General features: G+C 56.4%; 2 protein-coding genes across 5 annotated transcripts in view; one reads left to right on the forward strand and one right to left on the reverse strand.

The window, feature by feature from the left end:
• On the forward strand, positions 1 to 2732 carry TMEM160 (transmembrane protein 160). The gene is made up of 3 exons (XM_003277622.4): positions 1 to 247; positions 1925 to 2017; positions 2385 to 2732. The coding sequence occupies exons 1-3, from the start codon at positions 40 to 42 to the stop codon at positions 2648 to 2650; spliced, it is 567 nt and encodes a 188-aa protein (XP_003277670.1). The 5' UTR covers positions 1 to 39; the 3' UTR covers positions 2651 to 2732.
• A 134-nt stretch (positions 2733 to 2866) lies between these two features.
• Positions 2867 to 16454, reverse strand: part of NPAS1 (neuronal PAS domain protein 1) — a 28994-nt gene continuing 15406 nt past the window's right edge. For 2 of the 4 annotated variants that reach the window (XM_030807861.1, XM_030807863.1), the window contains exons 5-12: positions 16095 to 16184; positions 12736 to 12901; positions 9745 to 9860; positions 9333 to 9490; positions 8367 to 8473; positions 7792 to 7939; positions 6025 to 6119; positions 2867 to 3451 (exon numbers count right to left, since the gene is read on the reverse strand). In XM_030807861.1, the coding sequence (XP_030663721.1) occupies positions 2991 to 3451; positions 6025 to 6119; positions 7792 to 7939; positions 8367 to 8473; positions 9333 to 9490; positions 9745 to 9860; positions 12736 to 12901; positions 16095 to 16184 (1341 nt within the window). In that variant the 3' untranslated portion in view covers positions 2867 to 2990. Of the gene's footprint in view, positions 3452 to 6024; positions 6120 to 7791; positions 7940 to 8366; positions 8474 to 9332; positions 9494 to 9744; positions 9861 to 12735; positions 12902 to 16094; positions 16185 to 16454 lie in introns of all 4 variants that reach the window. The other 2 variants (XM_030807859.1, XM_030807862.1) reach the window with 1 other exon arrangement.

A 16454-nucleotide genomic window follows, 5' to 3' on the forward strand; every position in this document is an offset into this window, starting at 1 on the left:
CGTGGGGCGGTACGGCGCGCGGCGGCCGTAGTGCGAATCATGGGAGGCGGCTGGTGGTGGGCTCGGGCTGCTCGCCTGGCCCGTCTCCGCTTCCGGAGGTCGCTACTGCCGCCTCAGCGGCCCCGGAGCGGGGGCGCCCGGGGGTCCTTCGCCCCAGGCCACGGTCCCCGCGCCGGGGCTTCGCCGCCCCCAGTGTCCGAGCTGGATCGTGCGGACGCCTGGCTCCTCCGAAAGGCGCACGAGACAGGTCGGCGGCTGGGGGTGGGGGCGGTGCGGATGGGACGGGGGTCCCGGGCGCACGTGGGACCTCGATGGGGCGGGGGCTTCTGCAGGAAACGGGGCCCGGGCTCGGCTCCGAGAAGGGCTTCAGTGTGAGCCCACGGAAGCGCAGACTGCAAGAGCGCAGGTGCCCGCAGAGAGGATGGGCTTGCGGGGAGAACGAGGACCCCGGGTAACAGGGCACCGTAGGGATTGGAGAGGGTGGTAGGGTTGCGCGAGGCAGCCTTGTAGAATCGCGCCTGCCGTGGGGAGAGGGGCTTCTAGGGAGAGCTTAGGGTCTGTGGAGTTGGGTACCAGATGGGTCCGTCCCGATTGCAGAGGCCACCACTGTGCAGAGAGCGGGAGTGTGGATCCCCGCAGAAGAGGGGGAAGTTCAGGATTGGAGGAGGGCACAACCAATCGGGAAAAAGCTCTCTGCTGATTGGAGGGGCAGGTGATCTAGGTTGCAGGGGGCGGGGCTTGTGACGGAGGCGAGGTCCAGAATGGAGCGGACTGGCTATGTATTTTTTTTAATTTTATTTTTTTAATGACAGTGTCTTGCTCTGTCATCCAGGCTGGAGTGCAGTGGCGCAGTCGTAGCCCACTGCAGCCTTGAACTCCTGGGCTCAAGCCATCCTCTTGCCTCAGTTTCCTGCTTAGCTGGAGCTACAGGCATACACCACCGCGCCCAACTGTTTTAATTTATGTAGAGACGGGGTCTTGCTTTGTTGCCCAGGCTGGTCTGAACTCTTGGGCTCAGACAATCCTCCTGCCTTGGCTTCCCAAAGTGTTGGGATTACAGGTGTGAGCCACCTCACCTGGCCAGGACCGGGAATCTAGATATAGGGTGTGGTGGGCTGTTTGTAAAGGACTTGAATGGGGACGGACGTGGATGGGATTGGCCCAGGCCATACTCGGTAGGAGATGACGGCATTTGAAGGAAAGGAAGGGTGAGGCTGAAGAGCGGCCTGGGTTAGGAAACAGTTTGTCCCAGAGTTCTGAGAAAGAAGTGAGTGGGCAGGCCGTGGGGGTACACATAGAGGGAGGGGGTTGGCCAAGATGGCTCCTCAGATGGAGGTTCTGCAACTTTGTCCCTAGATTGTCCTCCACATTCTGCAGGGACTATCTTGAATCCTTTATTTTTTTGAGACGGAGTCTTGCTCTGTTGCCCAGGCTGGAGTGCAGTGGCATGATCTTGGCTCGCTGCAACCTCCGCCTCCCAGATTCAAGTGATTCTCCTCCCTCAGCTTCCCGAGTAGCTGGGACTACGGGCACATGTCACCACACCCTAACTTTAATATTTTTAGTAGAGATGGGGTTTGACTATGTTGGCCAGGCTGGTCTCAAACTTCTGACCTCATGCTCCGCCTGCCTTGGCCTCCCAAAGTGCTGGGATTACAGGTGTGAGCCACCGCACCTGGCTCTTGAATCCTTAGTGTTACAGAGTTTGGGGGAGAGGGGCACTGAGGTGGAGGCCAGAGAGGATGTGGGGGGATATGGTTAGGTGAGGGGCTTCCTGGAAGAGGTGAGGATTTGGGATGGGCATGCCTTGTGGCTGGATGGGGTGGGGTGAGCTGACGGGATGCCCCTCAGTTTGATTGGGCAGGGGGGATTGAGGAGGTAGGTTGGGGGTGATGTTAATCCTCCCATGTCCCCCTCCCTCCAGCCTTCCTCTCCTGGTTCCGCAATGGCCTCCTGGCATCGGGCATCGGGGTCATCTCCTTCATGCAGAGTGACATGGGTCGGGAAGCAGCATATGGTGAGTGCAGACCCCCCCCTCTCGCCCCAGGAAACCAGGGAATGCAGACCCCTACCACCTGCCCTGCTGAGGGTAGACTCTCCCACCCCATCCCACTCCCAGTAGTAAGTATAGAACCCCCATTCTTCCCCCACCAGAAGACACCCCTTCCATAGGCACTAGGTCCATCTGAATGGGTGGCCCAGGACATGGCTATGGTCCCAGCCTCTCCCATCTGATTCTCGAAGATGCAGTCTAGCCCCTGGCACGGCCCTGCCTCTGTTCCTGTCTCCTCAACCCTGGCTTTGCTCCCAGACCATCCCCCACACCCCGGGATACCTTTTCATCCCCCGACCTTGGCCCTGTTGCTACCCTGCCTCTCCCGCAGGCTTCTTCCTGCTGGGCGGCCTGTGCGTGGTGTGGGGCAGCGCCTCGTACGCTGTGGGCCTCGCGGCGCTGCGAGGGCCCATGCAGCTGACGCTGGGGGGCGCGGCCGTGGGCGTGGGCGCCGTGCTGGCCGCCAGCCTGCTCTGGGCGTGCGCCGTGGGCCTCTACATGGGGCAGCTGGAGCTGGACGTGGAGCTGGTGCCCGAGGACGACGGGACGGCCTCCGCGGAAGGCCCTGATGAGGCGGGTCGGCCACCACCTGAGTGAGCAACACGGCCGTGGGGCCTGGCAGGCGCTGGACGACAGCGCCCGAGGACTGGGACATTAAAACCTGACCTCCCCTCCTCCAGATGCAGAGTGCTGGTTCGTGTTCCTTGGGGAAGGGCGGCGAGGAGCGGACTAACTGGAGAGGCGGGAGGGCGGGTGGTGGGGGAGGGAGGCGAGCACCCGGGGGAGACAGAAATGGACAGAGGAGCTCACAGCCCGGAGTCCAAACCACTGCAGGGAGAGCCGGCGTTTAATTCTCAGGGCTACGGGCAGAGCCGGGCCTACTGTCCTGGGAGACCCCGGTTGTCGCAGGGTCCAGCGCCGGCGGCTCTGCCAGTCCTCAGTCCCCCTTCCGCGGCAGCCTAGTGCCCGCAGGCCCCGGGTAGGGCAGGCCCAGGGGCGGGTAAAAGGCCTCTGGGAGCGCGGGGCCCGGACCCAACCTCTGCAGGTGCGGGTACACCAGGCCCAGCTCCGCGGGGCCGTAGCGGATGGCGCCGGGCGTGCACAGGCCCCGCACCACCGGCGGCAGGAAGCCCGCGTGCAGGAGGGCGGGCGGGGGGTCCCCGGGAGGCGCCAGGCCCCATGGCCGCACCGGGTCCTGCTTCAGGACCCCTGCCCGGATGACAGAGGTGAACTCGGGCCGCGGTGTGGCCGGGTGGCCGGAGGGATCCTCGTCGCCACTGTCCTCTGAGCCTTTGGTTTCCCTCGGGCCGGGCTCCACTTTGATGCGTTTGCCCTGGGTCAGGGGGGCCTCGTTCTTCGCCGGGGCAGCCTGCTTCCCTTCCGTCGGAGGCTCCGGCTCTGGAAGAGGAAGATGCTGAGGGCCTGTGTGTGTCCCGCCCTCAGTCTTCCCATCTGTGGAATGGAGCTGTGTGCTCAGTGGGCCAGACCTGTAGTTCTCAGCTGGGAGTGGTTCTTTTTTTTTTTTTTTTTTTTTTTGAGACGGAGTCTTGCTCTGTCCCCTAGGCTGGAGTGCACTAGCACCATCTCGGCTCACTGCAACCTCCGCTTCTGGGGTTCAAGCTATTCTCCTGCCTCAGCCTCCCCAGTAGCTGGGATTACAGGCGTGTGCCACCACACCCAGCTAATTTTTCTATTTTAAGTAGAGATGGGGTGTCGCCATGTTGGCCAGACTGGTCTCAAACTCCTGACCTCAGGTGATCCTCCTGCCTCTGTCTCCCAAAGTGCTGGGATTACAGGGGTGAGCCACCGTGCCCGGCCAGCTGGTTCTGTCCCCAGGAGACACCTGGCAATGTCTGGAGATATTTTGGGGTGTCACAGCCCTGGGGAGGGTACCGTTGGCATCTAGAGGGTAGAGGCCAGGGATGCTGTGAAATAAACCTCCCACAGTGTCCCCTCCAACACAGAATCACCTGGCCCTAAAATGTCAGTAGAGCAGAGATCAAGATACCCTGGTCTAGACCTGTGCTCTTCTATGGAAGTTTCCAGGATAGAGCTTTCTGTGGTAACGGAAATGTTCTACGTCCGCACTGTCCCACAAAGCAGCCACTGGCCGCATGTGGCCACTGTGCATGTGAAATGTGGCAGGTGTGAGTGAGGACATGGATTTAAAGTGTTTTTTGTTTTGTTTTGTTTTGCAGGGCAAGGTGGCTCATGCCTGTAATCCCAGCACTTTGGGAGGCCGAGGCGGGAGAATCACCTGAGGTCAGGAGTTCGAGACCAGCCTGGCCAACATGGCGAAACCCTGTCTCTACTAAAAATACTAAATTAGCCGGGCATGGTGGTGGGCGCCTGTAATCCCAGCTACTTGGGAGGCTGAGGCAGAAGAATCACTTGAACCCGGGAGGCGGAGGTTGCAGTGAGCTGAGATTGTGCTATTGCACTCCAGCCTGGGCAACAAGAGTGAAACTCCGTCCACCCAAAAAAATAAATAAAAATATTTTTTTGAGAAGAGGTCTCACCCCATCACCCAGGCTGGAGTGCAGTACAGCTGTCACAGCTCAGTGCAGCCTCTAACTCCCGGACTCAAGCAATCCTACCACCTCAGCCTCCCGAGTAGCTGGGACTATGAGTGTGCACCACCACACCTGGCTAAGTTTTAAAATTTTTTGTTGAGACGGGGTCTCAACTATGTTGCCCAGGCTTGTCTTGAACTCTTAGGCTAGAGCAATTCTCCTACCTCAGCCTCCCAAAATTCTGGGTTTACAGGCATAAGCCACCATGCCTGGCCTGGATTTTATTTTATTTTATTTATTTATTTTTTTTGAGACGGAGTCTCGCTCTGTCACCCAGGCTGGAGTGCAGTGGTGCGATCTCAGCTCACTGCAACCTCTGACTCCTGGGTAGAAGTAAATCTCCTGCCTCAGCCTCCTGAGTAGCTGGGACTACAGGCACGTGCCACCATGCCCAGCTAATTTTTTTTTTTTTTTTTTTTTTTTTTGAGACGGAGTCTCGCTCTGTCACCAGGCTGGAGTGCAGTGGCGCGATCTCGGCTCACTGCAGGCTCCGCCCCCCGGGGTTCACGCCATTCTCCTGCCTCAGCCTCCCGCGTAGCTGGGACTACAGGCGCCTGCCACCTCGCCCGGCTAATTTTTTGTATTTTTAGTAGAGACGGGGTCTCACCGTGTTAGCCAGGATGGTCTCGATCTCCTGACCTTGTGATCCGCCCGCCTCGGCCTCCCAAAGTGCTGGGATTACAGGCGTGAGCCACCGCGCCTGGCTTTTTTTTTTTTTTTAATCTTACTCTGTCACCTAGGCTGGAGTGCAGTGGCATGATCTCGGCTCACTGCAACCTCTGTCGTCCGGGTTCAAGCGATTCTCCTGCCTTAGCCTCCCGAGTAGTTGGGATTACAGGAGCATGGTGCCATGTCCAGCTAATTTTTTGTATTTTTAGTAGAGATGGGGTTTCACCGTATTAGCCAGGATGGTCTCCATCTCCTGACCTTGTGATCTGCCTGCCTTGGCCTCCCAAAGTACTGGGATTACAGGCGTGAGCCACCACCCCCTGCCTGGATTTAAATTTTTTTTTTTTTTTTTTTGGAGACAGAGTCTCACTCTGTTGCCAGGCTGGAGTGCAGTGGTGCAATCTCCGCCTCCCGGGTTCAAGCGATTCTCCTGCCTCAGCCTTTCGAGTAGCTGGGATTACAGGCACGTGCCACCACGCCCAGCTAATTTTTGTATTTTTAGTAGACACAAGGTTTCACCATGTTGGTCTCGATCTCTTGACCTCGTGATCCACCCGCCTCGGCCTCCCAAAGTGCTAGGATTACAGGCGTGAGCCACCGCACCGGCCTGGATTTTAATTTTAATTGTATATAAATGGCTGCATGTGGCTAGTGGCTTCTGGAATGGACAGCCAGGACCCAAAGTTTCCTTGGAGCTTCCCAGGGGCCAAGGTGGGAGGTGGGGCTCACCTGTGGGCTCTGGCCCTGGGCTGGATGCCTCCTCACAGGCCATGCTGGCTGGAAGCTGGAAGGCATCCAAAGGAGTTTGGCCACCCTCGGCTTGGCTAGGGAGAAGATGGATGTGGTTAGGAGCCAGGGGTCCTTGGCCTCTCAGGGCTCCCTCCTGCTTTACCCAACTTGTGGCAATAAGTGTGGACACCCCCACGGGGAAATGTGGGGTCCCCACCCTGAGGCACTTACAAGGCTAATCACCAGATCCCTAAACTCTGGGCTGATTTCTAGCCTGGCGTGGCCCTCGCTCCTAAGGCCAGACCTGGATAGCCGGTGGCCACCTGGATGTCACCACCTGGGTGTCCTCTGGCACCTCATGCCCATCTGATATCTACATCTTCCTTTCAAACGTGCTGTTCCTCTCAGGAGCCCAAATCCGGGCTCAGCAAAGCCAGAGACCTGGGCAGAAGACGGTCTCCTCCCCTCCTCCCCCATAGGGTCTGGCACTTCCCAGGACTGGCCCCAGCCTCTGCCCTGGTCCTCCAGCGCCCATCTTGTCCCTCAGTGCCTCCTTCATGGCAGCTAGAAGGGTTTTTTTTGTTGTTTGTTTGTTTTTGAGATGGAGTCTCACTGTGTCGCCCAGGCCGGAGTGCAGTGGCATGATCTTGGCTCACTGCAACCTCCGCCTCCCGGGTTCAAGTAATTCTCCTGCTTCAGCCTCCCGAGTAGCTGGGATTACAGGCGCCCACCACCATGCCCAGCTAATTTTTTTTGTTTTTAGTAGAGATGAGGTTTCACCATCTTGGCCAGGCTGGTCTTCAACTCCTGACTTCGTGATCCACCCACCTCGGCCTCCCAAAGTGCTGGGATTCCAGGCATGGGCCACTGTGCCTGGCCTAGAAGGGTGTTTTTCCCTTTTTTTTTGTTTTTTTCGAGACAGGGTCTCACTCTGTCGCCCAGGCTGGAGTGCAGTGGCACGATCACGGCTCACTGCAGCCTCAACCTCCTGGGCTCAGGTGATGTCCCACCTCAGCCTCTGGAGTAGCTGGGACCACAGGTGTGTGCCACTGTAACTGGCCAATTTTTTAAAAAATTGTTTAATAGAGATGGGACCTCACTTTGTTGCCCAGGCTGGTCTTCAACTCCTGGGCTCAGGCAAACCACCTGCCTCGGCCTCCCAAATTGTTGGGATTACAGGCATGAGCCACCATGTCCGGTCTAGAGCAGTCTTTCTAAAAAGCAGATCTGACTATGATCCTCTCCAGCTCTAAAGCTTTCTATGGCTCCCCAGTGCCCCTGCGCCAACAGGCCAGGCCGTCATCTTCAGGCTGGTTGCTCACTGCTTTCTACTCCAGCCCAAGGCGTTACCTTTAGGGTCAGGCTGTTGCTTGGAGCCCTTCCTCTGCTTGGAACACCCCTCCCTGCTTCTTTCCATTAGTTGCTGTGCTCTGTGGGCCTCCCCTGGTAAGAGCCTGCCTGGCTCCCCAGTGCCCCAGAGTCAAGAGTCCAGACCCTCCACCTGAGCCTGAGGAGGCTGTGAGCCTGCCCCTGCCTTCCTCAAAGATACTGTCCCCCTCCCGCTGGCAACTCCTCTCTGTCTCCTGCCAGCAAGACCGTTCCACTCTGGGCCTCTGCTCTCACCATCCTCCCCTCCTTCCCCTTCGTGTCTGCAGACCCCTTGGGCTTGTCCCATTCTAGAAGCCCTCCCCAAAGCACCCCCACCGGAGGTGGGGAGAGACAGCAGGGCCCCGAGTCCCCTGCAGGAAGGGTGGGCACAGCCCTCACCTGAGCACGTGGCTGACCCAAAGCACATGGTGCTCCCCGGGGCTCTTCCCGCTCCCAGCCACCGTGGCCACAGACTGCAGCCACACGAAGCCCCCAGCGCGCTGCAGCCAACGGTAGTAACCAGTCATCACCTGACCCTTGTCCAGCACTGGGCCCAGCCCAGGGAGAGACGGGAAGGGGTGGGGTGGGGTGGGGTGGGGACAGGGGTGAGACAGAGAGAGCCAGGTGGACAGGAGGAGACAGGTGGAGTGAGAGCAGGGGAGTGGGCAGGGAGACAGCAGGGAGACGAGAAAAAGGTGAAAGCACAGAGAGGCAGAGTCAGAGAGACTGAGAGGCAGCCCAGCAGCGAGGCCTCTTGGGTGTTTTGGAGACCCCACAGCCCCCCTGACACCCCCCCACATCCTGAGACATCGCTCAGTCTCCTTGCTGCTCTTCAGTGCTGAACGGAGTCCCTGGAGCTGTAGGTGCAGCAGGAGGGACTGTGGGCAGCCCTGAAGGACTTCCAGGGACCAGGGAGTGGGGTGCTCGGGTCTGGGGGGTGGTAGGCAGGCTTGGTGGGTGGAGGTGGGTCTCACAGTCCACATGGCTTTGGCGGATCCTGGTGGCATCCTGTCCATGGACGAACTGGTAGCAGCTGCGGCCCACCAGCTCTGAGGGCCCCAGGTCCATGTGGTCGCTGACTCTGGGGGGTGACAGAGAAGAGGGGAGGAGTCCAAGACCACGGGGTTGGGGGAGAGGCAGAGTTGGCTCCAGAGTCCCCTGGGGTTCAGACCCTTGCTGTAAAATGGGTGCAGTAACAGTGTTGGCAGGCGCGGTGGCTCACACCTGTAATCCCAGCGCTTTGGGAGGCTGAGGCGTGTGGATCACTTGAGGTCAGGAGTTCGAGACCAGCCTGCCTAAGATGGTGAAACCCTGTCTCTACTAAAAATACAAAAATTAGCTGGTTTTGGTGGTGCACGCCTATAATCCCAGCTACTTGAGAGGCTGAGGCAGGAGAATCACTTGAACCCAGGAGGTGGAGGTTGCAGTGAGCTGAGATTGTGTCACTGCACTCCAGCCTGACAGAGTGAGACTCCATCTCAAAACAAACAAACAAACCACAAAACAGCGTCTCTCCCGGGGTAGCTTTGAGTATTCACATGGATGCTAAGTGGCAAGGCCTTAGGCACCCTGGAGACCTCAGAGCGTGGGACTATTTCAGCACTTAATTTGCCTCCACTGCGGGGTGCGGAGAGGAAAGGGATGAGAGATGAAAGACCAGAGAAATGGGCTGAGACGGGCCAAGACCTGCAGCCCCAGAAGGAGGGCCCGGACCCAAGACACAGCCCCTCTTCCATCCCCAAAGGCACCCCTGGGCTAGGCCTCCGCCCTGGTCCCCTGCCTTCCCTCCTCCCCATCACCCTGCCCCTCCACTGCTGTTCCGCCTCCCATGGCTCCCCAGTGCCCTACCCTGCAGACCCAGCACTCCCTCTGACTTCCCATGTACCCCCAGATCTCCATTGTGCCCCCAATCCACCCGCCACAGCCCCCAACCCCGGTACCTGCTCTCACAAGCAAGGATGGTGAGACCCAGGCTGAGACGGAAGACGATCATGTGTCCGTGGAGTGGCAGCTCAGCCAGGGGGGCCGGGGGCAACGTGTGCCCGAGGGCCACAAGGCCCAGGGCATGGGCCCGAAGGCGCCCAGTGACGTGGATGACCTGCTGGTGGTGGGCATGGTTGGAGGAGGGGCAAGGTGGGCCGGTGGGGGCAAGAGGACCATCACTGGGCTGGGTTCCCTCTGTCCCCCACAGGTGCTGGAGGACTGGACACTGTGTGACCCCCCAGTCCCATTCCCAGACCCAGTTCCCTAAGCCACCGGCAGCCAGGGAAACCACCAGCCTGGTTCCCTCGGTCACCCTCAATCCGGGGACATGGCTGGCTGGAATACAGGAGCCTGACTGCTCACACCCACCTTGTACCCCGAGGCCTTGACGTGCAGCCCCCTCTTGGTGAGCGTGGATTTCATGCGGACAAAGAAGGAGCGCTCCTGGACCAGGGAGGAGGGGGACACCTTGGTGAGGCTGGCCTCTGGGACAGAGAGTGAAGGAAGGTTATGGGGTCCTGAAGAGGAAACACAGGCCACCCTGACCCTTGCAGAGCCAGCCGGACATAGACACAAGATGTCCACTGGGCCACGGCCACACTCAGAGGCATGCCTGATGATTTTGAAAGCTCACGGGGACAGTATGTGGGCTCCCCTATGTGGCAGCCATCTGCATCTTTTCTTTTTTTTTTTGAGACTGAATATCACTCTGTTGCCCAGGCTGGAGTGCAGTGGCGCAATCTTGGCTCACTGCAACCTCCGCCTCCCGGGTTCAAGTGATTCTTCTGCCTCAGCCTCCCAAGTAGCTGGGATTACAGGCACGTGCCACCACACCTGACTAATTTTTGTATTTTTAGTAGAGACGGGGTTTTACCATGTTGGCCAGGCTGGTTTCGAACTCCTGACTTCAAGTGATCTGCCCTCCTTGGCCTCCCAAGGTGCTGCAATTACAGGTGTGAGCCACCATGCCTGGTCCCATCCACGTCTTTTTTTTTTTTTTTTGAGCTGGAGTCTCGCTCTGTCACCAGGCTAGAGTGCAGTGGCACGATCTCGGCTCACTGCAACCTCCGTCTCCCCAGTTCAAGTGATTTTCCTGCCTCAGCCTCCTGAGTAGCTGGGATTACAGGGACACGCCATCATGCCCAGCTAGTTTTTGTATTTTTAGTAGAGACGGGGTTCCGCCATGTTGGCCAGGATGGTCTCGATCTCTTGACCTCGTGATCTGGCTGCCTCGGCCTCCCAAAGTGCTGGGATTATAGGCGTGAGCCACTGCGCCTGGCCCCGTCTACGTCTTTCTAATGCATAAACGTGCCCCGGCCCTCCCCTGCTCTGAACCTGCCATAGCTTCCTGAGGCCTTTAGAGGAAAGCCTACCTCTCATCCTCCAGGTCTCAGCACAGACTTCTCCAAGAAGCCCTCCCTGACCCTCAGGCTGGGTCAGCCATCCCCTCTGGGTTCCCCTATCCCAGCCCTGCCCCATCTGGGTTGCCACTGTCTGAGGACAGGTTGGTCTCCCCTCACTGGACTGGGAGCCCAGGTGGGTGGGGCTGGAGTTGTCATGGTCACTACTATGTCACCAGGACAGGGGCTGGCCCAGAACAGGGGATTGGGGAATAGCAACAAATAAGACTCACAAATCCAGAGCCTTCTGTAACCGCTACAAAACAGTCTTAAAAATATGCTCACACACAGATGACCCTGTGCCTAAAACTCAGGTACAAACACAGTCCCACTCCCCAACAGCCTGCACGTGTTGCAGACATCGCCCCACGCTTGCAAGCACAGCTGATGTCTCAGATGTTTTTGGTGTTAAGCAAACCCAAGATTGGAAAATCCTATTTACAGGATAGTTAGCCTCATAGGCCCCCAACATCTCAGAGCTAAAAAGAGCCGGCCGGGTAATCTGCAGCACCCTCCCTCCCATACACAGTGGGAGTGGAAATTTCCACTGGAGAGAAGGGTTAGGCGTTCTGACCCCGGAGCAGACAGACCTGGGCTGGAATCCAACTCAATCACTTATAGCTGTGTGACCTGGGGCACTTGACTTAACCTCTCTGCGCCGTGCCTCAGTTTTCTGCTGTAAAATGGAGATAACAGTTCTTCCATTGTGGGCCTGTGCTTAGGATCTAATGCAAAATTTTTTTTTTTTTTTTTTTTTGGAGACGGAGTCTCATTCGGAGTGCAATGGCCTGATATCGGCTCAGTGCACCTCCACCTCCCGGGTTCAAGCGATTTCCTGCATCAGCTTCCTGAGATGCTGGAATTACAGGCACCTGCACCACGCCCGGCTAACTTTTGTATTTTTAGTAGAGATAGGGTTTCACCATGCTGGCCAGAATGGTCTCGAACTCCCGACCTCAGGTGATCTGCCCACCTCGGCCTCCCAAAGTGCTAGGATTACAGGCGTGAGCCACCGCACCCAGCCTTTTTTTTTTTTTGGACACGGCTCTGTCACCCAGGCTGGAGTGCAGCGACGTGATCTCCTCACTGCAACCTCTGTCCCCAAGGCTCAAGCCATCCTCCCACCTCCCAAGTAGCTGGGACCACTCCAGCTAATGTTTTTTTCTTTCTTTTGTTGTTGTTGTTGTTTTTTTGGAGACAGAGTCTTGGACTTGCCCAGGCTGGAGTGCAGTGGCACAATCTCTGCTCACTGCAACCTCCATCTCCTGGGTTCAAGTGATCCTTCTGCCTCAGCCTCCCGAGTAGCTGTGACTCAGGCACACGCCACCATACCCAGCTAATTTTTTTTTTTTTTTTTTTTTTTTTTTTTTGGTATTTTTAGTAGAGATGGGGTTTCACTATGCAAGCCAGGCTGGTCTCGAACTCCTGACTTCAGGTGATCCACCAGCCTCGGCCTCCCAAAGTGCTGGGGCTACAGGTTTGCACCACCACGCCTGGCCTTTTTTGTAATTTTTGTAGAGATGGGGTTTCACTATGTTGCCCAGGCTGGTCTCCAACTGAGCTCAAGTGATCCGCCCCCCTGGGCCCCCTGAAGTGCTGGGGTTACAGGCGCGAGCCGCCGCGCCCGGCCCTAATGTAATTATGTAATGTAATTATGTATTTAAAGGCACAGCCCAGTGTATATTCCCAATAAGCCTGCCTTGTTATTTACCTAAGCCTCTCCCAACTCCTTTCAGCAGCCAGGGAGGTCTTTCCGTAGCTCGAATCTTTGGGAGCTTGGCAAGCTTAAGGAGCCAAGTCTCACCGCCTCAATTTATACTCCGATTCCTTTTGCAAAGATTCCTTCTACACAGTTCTAACTTCACTGCTATTTGTATAAACGCGGCATGGCTGGATACAGTACAGCTGGCGTCCCCAGATCTACCCTCAGACTTCATTCTTTAGGGGCCCTTAGAATTACCGATCTCGGGGGTATCTGCAAGCGAAGAGGAAGAGGAGGAGGAAGAGGAGACGGAGGGCGGGGTTGGTGGGCCGGGGGTCGGGGTCCGCAGCCCCAGTTGTTCCAGCACCTCTGAGTGGTCCCCAGGGTGAATGTAGTCGAAGACGCTGCTGCCCGTCATCTCCACCTGCCGGCGAAGGAGGGGAATGCAGGGGGCGGGTGAGGTGCGCGCGCTGTAACTCGCCCGCCCGCTGAGCTCAGCCTTGCCTCATTTGCCTGCACGCAGGTGCGCTTCATGCCAGTGTGTTTTTTTAAGAAGAAAAAGAAAAATTACCTTTCAAACGGAAGATACAAACTTAGACTCTTCTCGCTTCATACCCAGTGATTAGTAAGGATTTTTCCCCGCCCACTCTATTAAGGGGCTGTGTGTGGGAGTGGGGCGTGGGTGGGAGGTGTCAGAGCCTCCGTTTACCCAACTCCTGCTTACTCACTGCCACCCCCATACAGCAAACAACTGTGCCCTGGCATGAATCACTGGGTGTCCCAGCAGGAATGAGATTCAAGATACAAACAGAGGAGTGGTTTTTAAGCTCTTAAAGAGTTAGAGCTTTTCAATCAGACACTTCTACATTCAATTCTACCTCGTAAATCTCTCTCCTAGCAGTCCCCTTCTCTCCCTGCCTCCCTCACTGCAGGCCCCCATCTTTTCCCCACTGTGTTTCTGCCCCAGCGTCCTCACTGGTCTTCTGACCTATAGTTCAAAGATGCCTCTGCAAGTTACTTACCTGACCACCATGGCTGCCATGACTCCCATTGCCCCTCAGCTAGGGGGTCACATCCTTCCCTCAGTCCGTTATCCCTCTGGGCTCCGCCCCCTCATTAAATCCTCCCCCACGCCAGCTTCAACAGCTTCAAGCCTTTCCTTCTTCTTCTTCTTTTGTTTTTTTAGATGGAGTTTTGCTCTTGTTGCCTAGGCTGGAGTGCAATGGCGCGATCTCTGCTCACCATACTCTCCGCCTCCCAGGTTCAAGCGATTCTCCTGCCTCAGCCTCCCAAGAAGCTTGGATTACAGGCACGTGCCGACACACCTGGCTAATTTTGTATTTTTAGTAGAGATGGGGTTTCTCCATGTTGGTCAGGCTGGTCTCAAATTCCCGACCTCAGGTGATCTGCCCGCCTCAGCCTCCCAAACTGCTGGGTTTACAGGTGTGAGCCACCACGCCTGGGCTTTTTTTGTTTTGTTTTGTTTTTTTAGATGGAGTTTTGCTCTTGTTGCCCAGGCTGGAGTGCAATGGTGCAATCTTGGCTGACTGCAACCTCTGCCTCCTGGGTTCAAGTGATTCTTCTGCCTCAGCCTCCGGAGTAGCTGGGACTATAGGCATCTGCCAGCCCACCCGGCTAATTTTGTATTTTTAGTAGAGACTGTGTTTCACCATGTTGCCCAGGTTGGTCTCGAACTCCTGACCTCAGGTGATCTGCCCGCCTTCGCCTCCCAAAGTGCTGGGATTACAGGCGTGAGCCACCACACCTGGCCAAGCTTTTCCTCCACTCTTCCTCCCTCCCGTCCTCTTGTCCAAATTTCCCCTCCTTTTGGTGTCTTCCTCCTCCAGGAATCTCACTGAAAAGCTACTCGCAAGTTGCCAATGCACCGAATTTCCCAAATTTCCTATTTGTGAAAAATATTTGTAAAAATGATCAAAGTTGATAGCAATTTGTATTGGAGGGACTGGCAAAGCTTAAGGTGCTGTGAGATGCCAGGGCTCCAAGGATGGGGCTTTCAGTAGGTCTTCCTGCCCTCCTTTTTTTTATTTTTTTTTGAGACGGAGTTTCGCTCTTGTTGCCCAGGCCGGAGTGCAATGCCACGATCTCGGCTCACTGCACCCTCCACTTCCCGGGTTCAAGTGATTATCCTGCCTCAGCCTCCCGAGTAGCTGGGATTACAGGTGTCCGCCACCACGCCTGGCTAATTTTGTATGTTTTTGTTTCTTAGCAGAGAGACGGGGTTTCTCTATGTTGGTCAGGCTGGTCTTGAACTCCCAACCTCAGGTGATTTGCCCACCTCGGCCTCCCAAAGTGCTGGGATTACAGGCATGAGCCACTGCGCCTGGGCCTTTTTTTTTTTTTTTTTTTTTTTAGGCACAGCCTCACTTTGTTGTCCATGTTGGAGTGCAGTGGCTTCATCATGGCTCACTGCCACCTTGACCCTATGGGCTTAAGCGATCCTCCCATCTCAACCTCCTGAGTAGCTGGGACAACAGTGTGCCACCATGCCTGGCTAATTTTTAAGTTTTTTTGTAGAGATCGTGGGGGTGGGGGTGGTGGGGTGTCTCACTATGTTGCCCAGGCTGGTTTTGAATTCCTGGTCTCAAGTGATCCTCCTGCCTCAGCCTCCCAAAGTGTTGGGATTACAGGCATGAGCCAGCGTGCCCAGCCTCTAAACCTTTAAAATTGTTAAGAAGAAACAAGTGTTGGCAAATATGGTGCATCTGGCCCGCCAGTCATTGGCAAACTGATCTTTCAGCGAACCTGCCTTCCTCAGATCTACTTGTTACTTTAATAGCCCCCCTCAGGCTGGGCGCGGTGGCTCACGCTGTAATCCCAGCACTTTGGGAGGCTGAGGCAGGCGGATCGCCTGAGGTTGAGAGTTCAAGACCAGGCTGACCAACATGAAGAAACCCTGTCTCTATTTAAAAAATACAAAATTAGCCAGGCATGGTGGTGCATGTCTGTAATCCCAGCTACTTGGGAGGCTGAGGCAGGAGAATTGCTTGAACCCAGGAGGCGGAGGTTGCGGTGAGCCGAGATCGTACCATTGCACTCCAGCCTGGGCAACAAGAGCAAAACTCCGACTCAAAAAAAAAAAAAAAAAACATAGCCGTCATCAGCCAGGATGGTGGCTCACGCTGTAATCTCAGCACTTTGGGAGGCCGAGGTGGGTGGATCACGAGGTCAGGAGATCTCGACCATCCTTGGCTAACATGGTGAAACCCCGTCTTTACTAAAAGTACAAAAAGTTAGCTGGGTGTGGTGGTGGGCGCCTGTAGTCCCAGCTACTAGGGAGGCTGAGGCAGGAGAATTGTTTGAACCTGGGAGGTGGAGGTTGCACTGAGTGGAGATCACGCCACTGCACTCCAGCCTGGGTGATAGAGCGAGACTCCATCTCAAAACAAACAAACAAAAAAACAATAGCCCTCCTCTGCCTTCGAGGATGAACCATGCTGGGTGCCGTGTGGGGTGCCAAGGAACACACTTTGGGGACCACAGAGATCCAGTCCATTTTTCTTGCTGCTATGGTGAGACCAGGAGAGAGGAAGGGTATGCATAGGCCTGGCAAGGGAAATGGTGGCTGAGCCAATCCAGGTCCACTGGGGGTCCCTTACCTGTGAGAGACCCAGATAGATGGAGACTGTCTCTGAGATGTAGAGGAATTTTCCTTCCTGGTTCAAGGCGAACACAAAGCCATCCAGGGACTAGAGCCGGGAGAGACAGGGAGGGGGAAGGGGATGACCTGGTGTCCCTCTGTCCAGCCGCCAAGTGGTAAGAGGTTCTGAAACCTGAGTCTCCACCTGAGGTGGACTTTTTTGGTGGTGAGGGGGCTTCAGTGGTCCTCGGAAGGGGCAGGGAGTGGGGGGATCTTGAGCATTCGGCTTCCCAGTCCAGGTACCCCCCACAATGGATGGATGCCGAAGAGGCTGCTGTTCTCCAGAGGCGGCCACTAGATGGCAGCAAGGAGCAGCAGG

The sequence above is a fragment of the Nomascus leucogenys genome, unplaced genomic scaffold (assembly GCF_006542625.1).
Source record: "Nomascus leucogenys isolate Asia unplaced genomic scaffold, Asia_NLE_v1 Super-Scaffold_241, whole genome shotgun sequence".
In the NCBI taxonomy this organism is placed as follows: Eukaryota; Metazoa; Chordata; class Mammalia; order Primates; family Hylobatidae; genus Nomascus; species Nomascus leucogenys.

Bases quoted from the DNA above. Each gene is read 5' to 3' on its own strand.
- TMEM160 (XM_003277622.4), top strand. From the start codon at position 40: ATGGGAGGCGGCTGGTGGTGGGCTCGGGCTGCTCGCCTGGCCCGTCTC. The intron at 248-1,924 runs GTCGGCGGCTGG...CCCTCCCTCCAG, and splicing joins CCGAAAGGCGCACGAGACAG to CCTTCCTCTCCTGGTTCCGC. The intron at 2,018-2,384 runs GTGAGTGCAGAC...CCTCTCCCGCAG, and splicing joins GGGTCGGGAAGCAGCATATG to GCTTCTTCCTGCTGGGCGGC.